General features: G+C 46.5%; 1 protein-coding gene across 1 annotated transcript in view; it reads left to right on the forward strand.

The window, feature by feature from the left end:
- The window catches only part of LOC307245624 (proteasome activator complex subunit 4B-like), a gene marked incomplete at both ends in the record, with an annotated part of 33,717 nt that extends 23,072 nt beyond the window's left edge, over positions 1 to 10,645 (forward strand). Inside the window, 11 exons of the mRNA XM_080021270.1 lie at positions 49 to 201; positions 413 to 517; positions 1,031 to 1,122; positions 2,079 to 2,210; positions 2,782 to 2,984; positions 6,030 to 6,115; positions 6,341 to 6,469; positions 7,367 to 7,522; positions 9,000 to 9,138; positions 9,705 to 9,838; positions 10,511 to 10,645. Of these exons, the coding sequence (XP_079877396.1) occupies positions 49 to 201; positions 413 to 517; positions 1,031 to 1,122; positions 2,079 to 2,210; positions 2,782 to 2,984; positions 6,030 to 6,115; positions 6,341 to 6,469; positions 7,367 to 7,522; positions 9,000 to 9,138; positions 9,705 to 9,838; positions 10,511 to 10,645 (1,464 nt within the window). The remainder of the gene's footprint in view (positions 1 to 48; positions 202 to 412; positions 518 to 1,030; positions 1,123 to 2,078; positions 2,211 to 2,781; positions 2,985 to 6,029; positions 6,116 to 6,340; positions 6,470 to 7,366; positions 7,523 to 8,999; positions 9,139 to 9,704; positions 9,839 to 10,510) is intronic.
- Positions 10,646 to 13,125: the final 2,480 nt, after the last annotated feature.

Here is a 13,125-nt window from a genome sequence, read left to right on the forward strand (position 1 = left end):
GGTTATTTATTCCTTTGCTCTCGCGCCGCTGTGTTTTCTGATTGACAGGGGCTCTTCCGTAACTATGGCGACGTGTTCCTGCCGTTGCTATGGCCTCGCCTTGAGCAGCTCGCCGCCGACTCCCACGAGAGCTCCCAGCGCTGCGTGTGCGAGATTACTGCAGGACTCATCAGAGGCAGCAAACACTGGAGCTTCAGCAAGGTGCACACACACACACACACACACACACACACACACACACACACACGTATGAACCCCCTTTATATATATATATATATATATATATATACACACACACACAGTATATATATATATACACACACAGTATATATATATATATATATATATATATATATATGTATATATATTTTTTTACTTATTAAAATTGATTTTCCTTTTTCTTGCTTTCCAGGTGGAGAAGTTGTGGCAACTCTTGCGTCCTTTAATCCGGACATCGCTGGCCAACATCACCGTGGAAACCTACACAGACTGGGGGACCTGCATCGCCACGGCCTGTGTAGGTCCATGCACGCACACACACACACACGCGCACGCACGCACGCACGCACGCACACACACACTAATGCATTGTTTTCCTGTAGCCTGCATCCAGTGTGTAAGCACTCTGTCTGAGTGAGTGTGTGGTTACTACCAGGCACCAGGATCAATTCTCACTCCGGCATATGTTGAGTTTAAATGTGTCTTCCAGCCACAACATAAATGCGTTCATTCTCTAAATAAGAGCCTTAGCGGTGATGTTTCTTAATTGCTCCGCAAAATCAGGTTTTACCTTACCTGAAATCGAATTCCACTAATCTCGCCACAATCCCCGTAATCCCAGAGTAAACTCCGAGCCTTAAAACATTCCAGATGACTTCAGAGAGACCCACTTTCCATGTTTTGACATTTTATTGCGTAATAAAAACTCTGATTTTGAGGTCTTCAGGTAATTTCAGTAGCACCTGTACTGTATTATTATTATTATTATTATTATTATTATTATCTGACTGGCTGCTGTGGCGTCCAATAGGAAGGCCGGGATGCCAGGAAGCTCCACTGGCTGTTTGAGCTGCTGATGGAGAGCCCGCTCAGTGGGGAAGGAGGCTCCTTCAGAGACGCCAGGTATCTGTGTGTGTGTGTGTGTGTGTGTGTGTGTGTGTGTGTGTGTGTGTGTGTGTGTGTGTGTGTGTGTGTGTGTGTGTGTGTGTGTGTGTGTGTGTGTGTGTGTGTGTGTGCGCGCGCGTGTATATATAAGCTTGTGCCGAGCACTTCATGTAAACAGGCCTGTTTCTTTCAGTGACTGGCTTAGTGCAAAGGAATAGGACAGTGGGAGCTTGTTTTTGGTGAAAATGCCATTAAATACATTCTGATTATTTTTCTTGAAGATTATTTTGTGTTTCTGTTCTCAATAATGAAATCATATATGGCTATAACCCAATGCACTGTTTTTTGAACAGAAAGGTCTTTATTTAGGGACAACTTTGATTAAATTAGTTGTAAAATGCAAATAATTACTATTATGTATTGACTTATGTCTTATAATATATATGTTTTTTTTTTCAATCAATACAGTATAGATGCTGTATATATTTGTATTTTATTGTATATAATTTTTCATACACAAGCACATAATAAATACTGTATATATATATATATATATGTGTGTGTGTGTACTGTATATATAATGATAATATATATATATATATAATAATGATATATATATATCATTTTTACTTAATAATAATTATAATAACTATAATGGTTATTACTTTAATAATTATATATATATATGTATATATATATATATTTATTTATCCTCTTGGCATACATGCCTGTGTATGTGTGTCTGTATTCAAAGACTCCTAGATTCTTCTCCAGTTTCCTGTTCCTTCTGGACCATATATCTCAGAGGTTGCAAAAATCTCATTTTTTTTCCACCCGCACGATATCGTATTTCAGACAGGAGAAGCAACTTGACTCGAGCCGAGATCTGCTGAGCCTTGTTGTTTTTGGTGACAATAACACAAGCTCCATCCATCCCCCTCCACCCGTCCCCCTCCACCCATCCCTCCACGCAGCCTGCTCTACGTGCTCCAGGGGGGCCTGGCTCAGCAGCAGTGGCGGGTGTCGGAGCTGCTGCACCGCCTGCTGGCCTACCTGGAGCCCAAACTCACCCAGGTCTACAAGAATGTCCGGGAACGTATCGGCAGGTGAAGCGGCAGATATCCAGCTTGTTTGTATTGTTAATATTATTATGGTTATCCTTATTATGGTTATTATATTACGGTTATTATATTGTGGTTATTATATTGTTTGGATATCCGGTTCCTTCGTACAGAACCACGTGTTGTGATATGTGGTGAAGATTAGTCAGTCCACTGACATTCCTTTTTTTTCCTTCCTCTCCATTTCCCTCTCTTCCATCCCATCCATCTCCACCTTTACATTTCTGTCTTCCTCTCTCCCTTCTCTCTCTCCCCCCACGTTCCCTCTCCAATTACCTTCTTTCTCTCTCTCTCTCTCTCTCTCTCTTTCTCTCTCTCTGTCTCTCTTCCTTATTCCTTCCTCCCTGTTCCTTTTCCCACCACCTTCCCCTCTCCAATCCCCTTCTCCCCCTACCCCCCCCGCCCCCAACCCGCCCCCTTCTCTCTACATTTCGCTCTTCCTCTCTTCTTTCCCGATGTTCCTTCTCTTTTCCCCCCACCTTCCCTCCCCGATCCCCTTATCTCTCTCTCTCTCTCTCTCTCTCTCTCCTCCTCCCCTCTCTCTCCACCTCTCCAGCGTGCTGACCTACATCTTCATGATAGACGTGGCGCTGCCCCACACGCAGCCCACCTCCTCGCCCCGCGTGGCCCACTTCGTGGAGCGGGTCCTGGAGCACCTCAAGCCGCTCACGTCGGAGCAGGAGATCCGCAACCACGTGCACGAGGACAACGCCCAGGAGACGGACGAGCGCACCCAGGCTGTCAAGCTGCTCAAGACGGGTCAGCCAGCGACAGGGTGTGGGGGCGAGGGGTCACGGGGAAACAGGGGCGGGGATGCGGGCAGCGCGCAGACTACACCCCGCGAGCAAATAGTGGCGGATGTGGAAGCGCGTGAATCTGCTCACATGACCGGCCTCCAAAAGGCGTGACATCAAACAAGTTGATAATTTAAAGGAAAAGTTTGTGCTTGTGGAGGTTCATCCCTGTTTGACACTCGCCCCTCATGTTGCACGTGCGTAGGTTTCAGCCTTTTCTCGCAGCTCCACCCTCCCTTCAGTTTGTGCGACGCAAGTAATAGGGGACGAATCCACAATTTGTGTTCAGTGCAAAAACTCACTCCTCCTTTTTAGGAAAAGCTAACGTGATGTCGGAGGAGTCTGACCTTGCAATGTCAAGGAGTTGATTTAAAAATTACATTCAGACTCCTGGTAGCGTTTTCATTGTTGTGTCACAGTGTACACTGTACAGGTCTACACTAATTGTGTGACACCGACAATGGCTGCTTTATGAGCAGTGCAACAACCAATATCTTTCCCAGGGATTACCTTCATTTCTCTCATATTTGTATAAAAGCGTTGTGTTGAGTCAGACGTGAGGTTATTTTACAGAAACTGGCAGATTTTCAACGAGTGCTGTCCAAATATTTTTTGCCTTTTAAATACAGTGAAGTATATCAATTTCCTAGTGGCAAGCTACCGTCTTTTAGACGTGTAGTAAATACACAGGAGAGAAATGTGTCACACAATTCGGCAGGTCACCCATTTGTGTGCAACACCAGTAACAACGTTGCCATTCATTAACAGTCATTGTCACAGCAATGAAAATAGCCCCAGCCGACAGGGAATCAAGCAGGAGGGAAGAATGGATTTTTTTTCACGTAACTCCTGGAATCTGAAAGCAGATTGTGGATTTGTCCCCCCATTACTTGCACTGAACTCCTGATGAGAGGATGGAGCCGCACGTCAACTTTGGAGGAAGGGCGGGAACCTGCCCCACACACTAAGTGAGTGTCAGTGAATATCAAACACGGCAGAAAAAAACAAATAATTCCAAACTATTACCATACTTAATAGTGTTTCCGTTAAAGATGCATTCAGAAAAATTCAAGTAAACGACAAGTGACAACTTTTGCCCGCCGCCCCCGAGAAGCAACAAAAAGCCTTGATTGGGAGATGCCTCAGCAAGAGCAGCGTAATAAGCGGTCATGTCTCGCGAGGAGGTACAATGCCGCACAAGCCGGTACAAAAACACTGCTGTATTTACCGTGTCGGCCTCATTACCACTACACAGGCATTTTAAACCGATGATAATAAATAATGGAACGTGAATTGCTTGGTTAGAATTTTTATGTTCCAACCTTTAACGTCAGTAAATGGCTCTTGAACTAATAATACTTCTCACACTGTTAAAAAGCCCATGCGATGATAGTGGCATTCAATGAACGAAAAAGCAATTACTTATATGACAATCGCCCAAATAAAAGGCCACGATGGTGGCTACCCTTCCTATGAAGCAGGAATACGGTTGCGGCTCGGGTGTTTGTTAGGCCTGCCGTGTAAAAATGTAAACAACGTTTGGCGGTGCCCTGGCAACGGAACAAATATCGACACTTATGTCATGGGCACGTCACATACTTTCAAAGTCGTCAGATCTCCGCGTCGTTCACGCTACACAACTTTCTCTCTCGCGATCGTGAAACCGTTGCGGTCGTTGTGGTTTCCCGCTACGCGACCGATCGGCGACAGGGCGCTCGCACGTTACGAGATCTTTCACCGGGAGGAATCCCCGGCGAGTCTGACCAAAACGCCACGCCTCATTAACACTACATGTCATGTGTTAGGCGACAGCGTAAATGACGGCATACCACGTGCGGTACAGGATTATTTGATTTTCATTATGCTCTTGATCACTGTGAGCAGTTCCCGCCCCGCATGCTCGTCGCGGCCGCAAAAGCCCGCCCGGCGAGGTCGAGGAGATGGCTCTCGGTGCCGGGCGATCCTTCACTTGACAGGGCGTGGTCTCATTCCGTTTCATTTGAATCGGAGAAGAGGACCCCCGAATGGTCGACCCGACGGGGCGTCCCGTGTCATCGCCGCTCTGCGTCACGCGGCTTCTCCTGAGGGACGACAAAGCGCCGCCGAGCGGTCGCCGCGGCGCTAATAGGCGGCTTGAGACCTCGGAAGCGCGGCGCCGGCGGAGTGGATTACAGGACGGGAGAGCGAGCAGATTGAGAAGCTGCGAACTCTGCATTGATTTCACCTGCGAAGCGCGCTCGTTTATTGAAGGAGAGATTTGCAGTGGGAGCGAGGGCCTTGGAAGTAATTGGGCGATATTCATTCGTCTTTCCGGTGGACCAATATTAGATCAAGGAATTACGGAGAGAAGAGCTCAAATACTCAAAACCTCAACCGCTCGGGCTTTGTTTTCAGGCGGTCGCTGTAATAAGCCCTGTTAATTGAAATGTGTTTCTTAAAAGGAAATTCGGGAAACTCCTGGCTGGCAAATAACCTCGTCGAGGCGTTTTGGGCTCAGATCTTCCTCCCACACGTTTTTATCCCTCCCTCTCTCTCCCTTCCCTCTAGCTCTCTCTCTCTCTCTCTCACCCCGATCCCTCTCTTACCCTCTCTCCCCGATCCCTCTCTCTTTCTCTCCCTCTCTCACCCCGATCCCTCTCTCTTTCTCTCCCTCTCTCACCCCGATCCCTCTCTCTCTTTTTCTCTCTTTCTCTCTCAGCAATCATCTTAGTACTAGTTAAACTCCCAGTTATGAAATGATCCAAACCGTCAGACACCAAACAGTGATTGTTTTTTTTATAGATTTGTTTGTAAGTTGCCTTATTTGTATGGATGTGTGTGTGTGTGTGTGTGTGTGTGCGCGCGCGCGCGTTTCTTTCTTTTTTTTTTTTTTAATCAGAGCGCCGCAGTGAGACTGGAACACCAGGTCTGTTGTTTTCTCTTACATTCTGGCAGTAATCCAAGGTTTCTTATTTGTGTGCGTGTGCGTGCGTGTGCGTGTGTGCGTGTGTGCGTGCGTGCATGCGTGCAGTCTTAAAATGGCTGATGGCGAGCGCCGGGCGCACGTTCACCACTCCCGTTCAGCAGCAACTTCAGCTCCTGCCACTGCTCTTCAAGGTAAACGTCCACAATCACGCTCACATGCAGCAAACACAAACACACACACACCAAACACACACACCAACACAGACACACACGGGTCCCGGCACGGCATTATTACCCACTCAATCTTACTTCCCCATTAAACTCAATTTTTCTCTTCATTTACTCAGAATGCTGCATATCTCTCTCTCTGCCCCTCTTCCTCCCCCTTTCTCTCCCTCTCCCTCCCCCTGCCTTCAGATTGCGCCGGTGGAGATTGATGAGAGCTATGATGAGATGAAGCAGGATGCGCGCACGTGTCTCTCGCTGATGTCCCAGGGCCTGCTCTACCCAGAGCAAACCCCTCCGGTGCTGACCGCTCTGGAGGAGGTGAGCCGCACACGCACGCACGCACGCACGCACGCACACACACACACACACACACACACACACCCTTGTTCCACCTTCCTCCTGTCAGCGTTCCAGACCTGGTCCTGGTTGTTTTTTTGTTTTTTATTTGACCTGTGATCTCTAATCTGCTGACTGACGCCCAGATGCGTTTTTTGCGTCTGTTTGGGTGGGGCCTCGCTCCAAAATCTTCTTTTGCTCCTCCTCCTCCTCCTCGTCCTCCACCTCCCAGGCTCTTTCTTTCTCATCCGGTGGCGCCGTTTCCGCACCTCGCTCCTCACCGCAGGGTGGCGGGGACCAGAAAAACGATGTCTTGGTTTCACCGCTCCACCCAAACACCTATCCTTCTCTCTTTCTCGCTCTCTCTCTCTCTCTCTCCCTCTCTCTCCCCCTCTCTCTCTCGCTCTCGGTTCAATTTCGCTTCGTGGGCATGAGGGGCGTTGACGAACGAACGATAGAAAAAAACCCAGAAAGTGATAAAAAGTCGTGACGAAACACAAACATACGAACAGCGAGGGATAGGAACGTTCATTCTTTCTTTTCTTTCTTTCTTTCATAGTACTGCCAGAATCAGTTTATTCTGCCAGGAATTTGTCGTAGTGAGGATTGGTGCATTGCTGGCCGGACAAGTAACAAAAGCTCAGCAGTCTGAAAATAAGCCAAATATACAGAATATACAAAGTCCGATTCTATGCACAGATTACACTATATGTATATAAGGTATCAATTACAATTACAATATATTATTTCTGTTATTATTACTTCATTTTTTTTATTCCCCTTATTGCAGGGAAAGATATTCCACTTTTTGGCAAACGAGTCTGATTTACTCTCCTGTCTGATCTCTACCACATCATCTCCTTCCTTCCTTCCCTGCAGATGGCGGGCAGCAGGTCGTGGCACGCCCGCTTCTCCGTCCTCACCTACCTGCAGATCATGGTTTTCTACAACCTGTTCACGCTGCTCAGCCTCCCCGCGGAGGTCCTGCGCATCCAGACGCTGGTGATGCAGCTGCTGCTGGACGAGCAGCTGGAGGTAGCGCACGCCGATATTGTACATTATGATTGTGTTTTCATATTATATGTCGGCTTACTACAGCACAGTATGAGTGGGAGCGGTGAACAGCTGCCTTTAACTGGTAGTGAGTGTCGTGTCCAATTCATTCTTGAAACTCTTGACATTTTCATGTTATGTGATTAATTTAACAAAGAAAAAAAAAGCGGTGACTAAATTGATGACTGGATTACTGAAACCCACATAGTCTTTAAAAATCAGTGATTTCACTTATTGTAACCGTAATTGTAAAATGTCAGTATATTTCTCGACACGTACCCAAGAGTGAGTACAGCAGCTGGGCCGCGCCGGGCCAAAGGGCCCACGCAGATTTTGGCTCCTGGTCTGGCCTCTCGTACTGCACCAAGCGCACCGACCGGGCTGCGCTCAGCTCCACCCGCGCTGCAGCCGCGCTGCAGCCCATTGGCCGGTCGATCGCTGTCGTCACAAAGTCGCCATCTCCCGGGAGAAAATAAAAGGGTGTCTTTTCTCCGGCGTTGTTTATTGTCGAAACGCAGATTTAGAAACAAAGGCGCTTCCTTTAACTCCTCCCAGACTCCTCCTTCCCTCGGAGCTGTGTCGTGCGATGGAAAAAGCAATGCGGCGGCACATGATTCTTGTACGCTTGTCATTTGGGAGGAATGCGAGCCCGTTTGCCGTCAAACTTCAATACAATCCAAAGGAAATAATGCCGCCTGCACAACGCCGCTTGATACAGAATATGCATTTTTCGTCGAGTACAATATTCACTTTGCCACTCGCGTAGGTTATCTTTTGCAAGCTTACCGACTTTTTTTCCATGCCCAATCCATGTCTAAATTATCGCGAAGCCTTAAAACCTTGACTCTTATCTGTCACTTCTCCCTTATCTTAATCTTCCCCTTTTGTGGCTGAAAGGGATTTGATGAAGGAGGTGAAAGCGGCGCGGGAGCCGACGACGACGACTCACTCCGTCAGTCTATTTAAAAGAGGAGAAAGGAGGAAAAAAAAAAAATCTGTGGCCTTGATATTTTGTGCACCCGGTGTGTGGATCTGGTGAACATTCCGCCTTTGAAGCGCCTCTTTTCTATTCGTCAGGCGTTCTCTCTCTCTTTCTCTCTCTCTCTCTCTCTCGCTCCCCAGCTTTTCTTTTCCGTGCGTCACCGTCCCTCATTCACTATTTATATAAATGACACGCAAACTAAGTGTTGTTTTGCGAGTGCATTTTTTTTCAACCTCAGCTTAACTCTTTATCTATTTCTTTCTCCCCCTCCTCCCCCGCTGCCTGCCTCACCCCCCGATACCTTACCCTCCACTTTGAATTAATTCTGCATGTGCGTCTCGCTCTCAAACTGTATTGTGACGGGGGGGACAAAAAACGAAAACAAAAAAAACCCATCTTGTCCCCTGCCTTTCCTCCGCTTCTCCTCATTGGTCCGTCCCCGTCCCCGTGCTCCCCCCGTGCTCCTCCCCCCTCTAGGTGAGGGACATGGCGGGCACCACCCTGAGTGGTTTGCTGCAGTGCCAGTTCTTCCCCCTGGACTCCAGTCTGCAGACGCAGCTCCAGACGCTGAGTCAGACTCGCCTCCCCAAGGCTAGGGGGGAGCTGGCCTCCACAGGTACACACACACGCGCGCCCACACACACGCGCACGCACGCGCGCACACACACACGTGCACGCACGCAATTTCCTATAAATACACACTTACACAGAGGTACTTCAATGGCCCCAATGGAAAGAAGTGCCATATATTTATATATAAGCATATAAAATTTAAACGTACTTTGTGTGCGTGTGTGTGTGTGTGTGTGTGTGTGTGTGCACGTGCGTGGGGGCAGTCGTAGGTGCGTGCGTGCATGCGTGTGTGTAGGTTTAAAAAGGACAACACACCTGAATACCCATCAGCATTATTAGGTCTAACAATTAATGTCATCATTTTGTCTTCATAATTCAGGAATATAAAAATGTAAAACATTCAATATGCATCTGATTTAATCTCATGAAAGTGCAATTTTAAGTCTACATAATCCCAACCAAGCTTGTTTTTAAAGGTTTTTCTGGTTGACTCTATAAACCCCCTATACCTGTATCTATCTATCTATGTTTGTGTGTGTGTGTGTGTGTGTGTGTGTGTGTGTGTGTGTGTGTGTGTGTGTGTGTGTGTGCGTTTGCATTCGTGCGCAGACCTTGTGCGTCGTCACGCCGGCGTGCTGGGCCTCAGCGCCTGCATCCTGTCCAGTCCGTACGACGTCCCGCTCTGGATGCCACAGATCCTGATGGACCTGAGCGACCACCTCAACGACCCGCAGCCTATAGAGGTACACACACACACACACACACACACACACACACACACACACACACAAATAGCGCTTACTCTGCGGTTTGTGTGTCTAAAGAATACAATTTCATTGTCCAGTTGAGGAGAAAATGATGTCTTCGGCCTTTGGTCGGCCATGAGAAACGACATACAGTGTAATCCTCGGCCAAAAGCTGGAGTAATACATTACGGTGCTTGGGAGAGAGCCGATGATCACGGCGTTAATGACGTGCGCTCCTTTTTGTGCAGAGAGCGATTAACCTCAAAAGCAAACGAAAATCCGACTGGAAACCAGCAAAGCCCAACAACAAAATATTTCCAAGTAGACGGATTACTCCGGTGGTGTGAGAAATGTAGTGGCTTCCAGTGCGAATTGGACATAAATACTACTATTACAAGCGAGCCTGGATGGAGACATTATCCACAATCACATGGTAGTAGTTAGAATGATGCTTTTTTTTTTTCCTTATTCAAAGCTCAGCCCACAGCACTTGAATAATCAGCGCAGCCCAGCGTGCCTCGCTCGGGGGCACGGTTCCATTCCAAGGGGCCGAAATAATTGTATTACATAAAAGCCAGATGGAGAGTCGCGTGTCGCAGCCCAGATACGTTACGAGGGACTGGAGGTTCCAGTTTCTCAATATAACCGATGACTGGTCCCTCCCCTCAGATGACGGTGAAGAAGACTCTGTCCGACTTCCGGCGTACTCACCACGACAACTGGCAGGAGCACCGCCAGCGCTTCACCGACGACCAGCTGCTGGTGCTCACGGACCTCCTGGTGTCCCCCTGCTACTACGCCTAGAGCGGAATTTGGGCATCTTCACCTCCCCACCCCCACCCTTGGGCGGCGACGAGTCTGTACCGTAGGCCGATGTCGGCAAATGGCCGATAATGCAAAGTTTATACCGTTCGCTCCCAAAGGTTTCATCACGTTGTGGTCGCTGTTGTGGAATCCGCCGCCATTGGCCTTCTACTGAACCTCATCTCGGCAATATGGTTCATGATTCTGGCAGGATCTCAATGTTCTCATTTGTAAAGTCTTTAACCGCTATTTCACTCACCCTCATGTCTGTCGTAAACTTCTTATGTCCATTTAGCTCACTTCGACCATTTTGTTTTTCACAACCTTCCTGTACCGAACAGGTAGGATTTACCATTTCAAAAACCAGAAATATGTTATTTAATCATAATATATGGAAGCCCATAGGGGACTTTATTAAAATGATAATGTAAACTTGAAAATGAAGATGTAATTCCACAATAGCATGATCATTTTCCACACAGCACCAGCCACTCAGAACTGCTGCCCCCAGCCGGCTGCCAGCCAGCCAGCCACTGTATAACCATTCATTCCATTCAGATAAGCACGGACATGTCACAAGACCGTCACGGACCAGCCGGCAATTCTGGGTGGCTGCATTTGTATGAATGTGTTAGAGTAAAATTTTAATGCGATAATCAATTCACAATTTCACATACTCGCATGGGCGTTCTATGGCCATATTAAAATGAAAATGGAAAAGCTGTTTGACATTTGATTTTCAAAGTCATAGCCTATTGTACAGTGGACAATATTCAAATGTTCTTTCAAATTTTTAATTTTAAATGCACTTTAAACAATGTAACCGGATTTTCCATTCATGCAAGCAATATTTAAGTCACAGTTCAAATTAAAAAAGCAATTTTCTAACAACTTGAAAATGGAAATGAAAACGGCATTGGACGTTTCATTTCCAAAGACTTCACTTGCTGTACAGTGGACGATATTCAAACGTTAAATCCAATTTGATAATTAAAATGCAATATAAATAATGCACATTAATGTTCCATTTGTGCAAGCATTATTTAAGTCACAATTAACTAATGCACACTGATCTCTCTCCACAACCCTACAGCGTTGTGCAGAAGGCCAGAGGTCTAAGGATGATCAGTGTTCACTGTTTAAATGTGGAATCTACTGTACAATTTGTATAAAGCAAAGCTTTTATTTTAGAGCGGAAGAACGAGGACACGTGCAGTTGTGTACATACACGTTGTTTCGGCAGATCAGCAGCGGATTACGCTTTGTATATAAAGAACGGCGGTGGTTTCTCCTTGGACGGAGTGCAGGCGTAGTTTAGTGCCAAATTGTTCAATAGCCTCGCTGTAGAGCCGCAACTCTAGACCAAAGCCAATAAACAATGTTCACAGATAAAGAACTCTCTTTGTTTTGTCAGTGGGCGTGTGCAATGTGTTGGACCGCTGTTCGTCTGCTCCTAGCCATGCTCGCTCATCTAGGTACCGGGGTGGAAAATCAGGGTTCAGGAGGTAAAGCTCCACTCAGGGATTTTGATTAAACCGTGTGGATCTGCTTATTAGTGTCATCTCAAGAGGTCATCAGGTGATCAGTGCATGGCCGGAGCAAAAACATGGAAACAGGATTTTCGCTTTCTGAACCTGGGATTTCCCCCTCCTTCCATGTGACGTATTGCACATGTAATTCTGCACATGTAATTCAACAGTGTTGGGGCTATGGTTTCGCCATACAACTCGGTACTGGAACCAAAAGAACAATCCTATACTGAATTTTTCATGCAAACAAATAATTGCCAAACAAGCCGCCCACGTGTGATGCGTCATGGCAGAATCGCGACTGGAGAAGAGCTGGAGAATGAAGGCAATGCATAACTTTTTTTTTTTTTTTTTCCCCCCCACAAGGTTGTGGTGTGATTTTAATGTTGTGTTATGAATATTCAGAGACTCATTAAATAGCTTTCTCTTCCATTTCAATCACATTTCTGGTTTCCCTCCCAATGACTCATCTCCCCTTCAGTCACGCTGCAAAATCATTGGCTGCGCTTTGAAAGGTCAGTGGCAAACAGGTCCAATGTAAAAAAAATCTGTTTAAATTTTAATGACACCGTGAGAATGGGGCCAGGGCTCTCAGAGAAAAACAGTAGTTTAGATCAAGTTGAGGGATTTTGCTACTTATGACGTCCCGGCAGCATGAGGATCTAGTTGGTAGAAGTTATGGGCTGTCGGTGTGAAACTTTGAGGACAGGGAGTAAAGTTTGGGAAGCAGAGTTCGATAAGCTCGATAGACTCCAACTCGCTCTTAATGAAATGAAATGACCAATGAAATACTTGTCGGATAAGTTAAGATGACACTTTATTGATCCCCGGGAGGTAATCCGGGTGTTATTGCAGCAGAATTTGACAGAACAGCACCAAAAAAATGAAATAAAATATATATGACCCCCCTTCCCACCTACTTTAGTTTCACATTTCAAAATTTGACTTATT

Source organism: Zeus faber, assembly GCF_960531495.2.
Source record: "Zeus faber genome assembly, chromosome: 20".
NCBI classification, from domain to species: domain Eukaryota; kingdom Metazoa; phylum Chordata; class Actinopteri; order Zeiformes; family Zeidae; genus Zeus; species Zeus faber.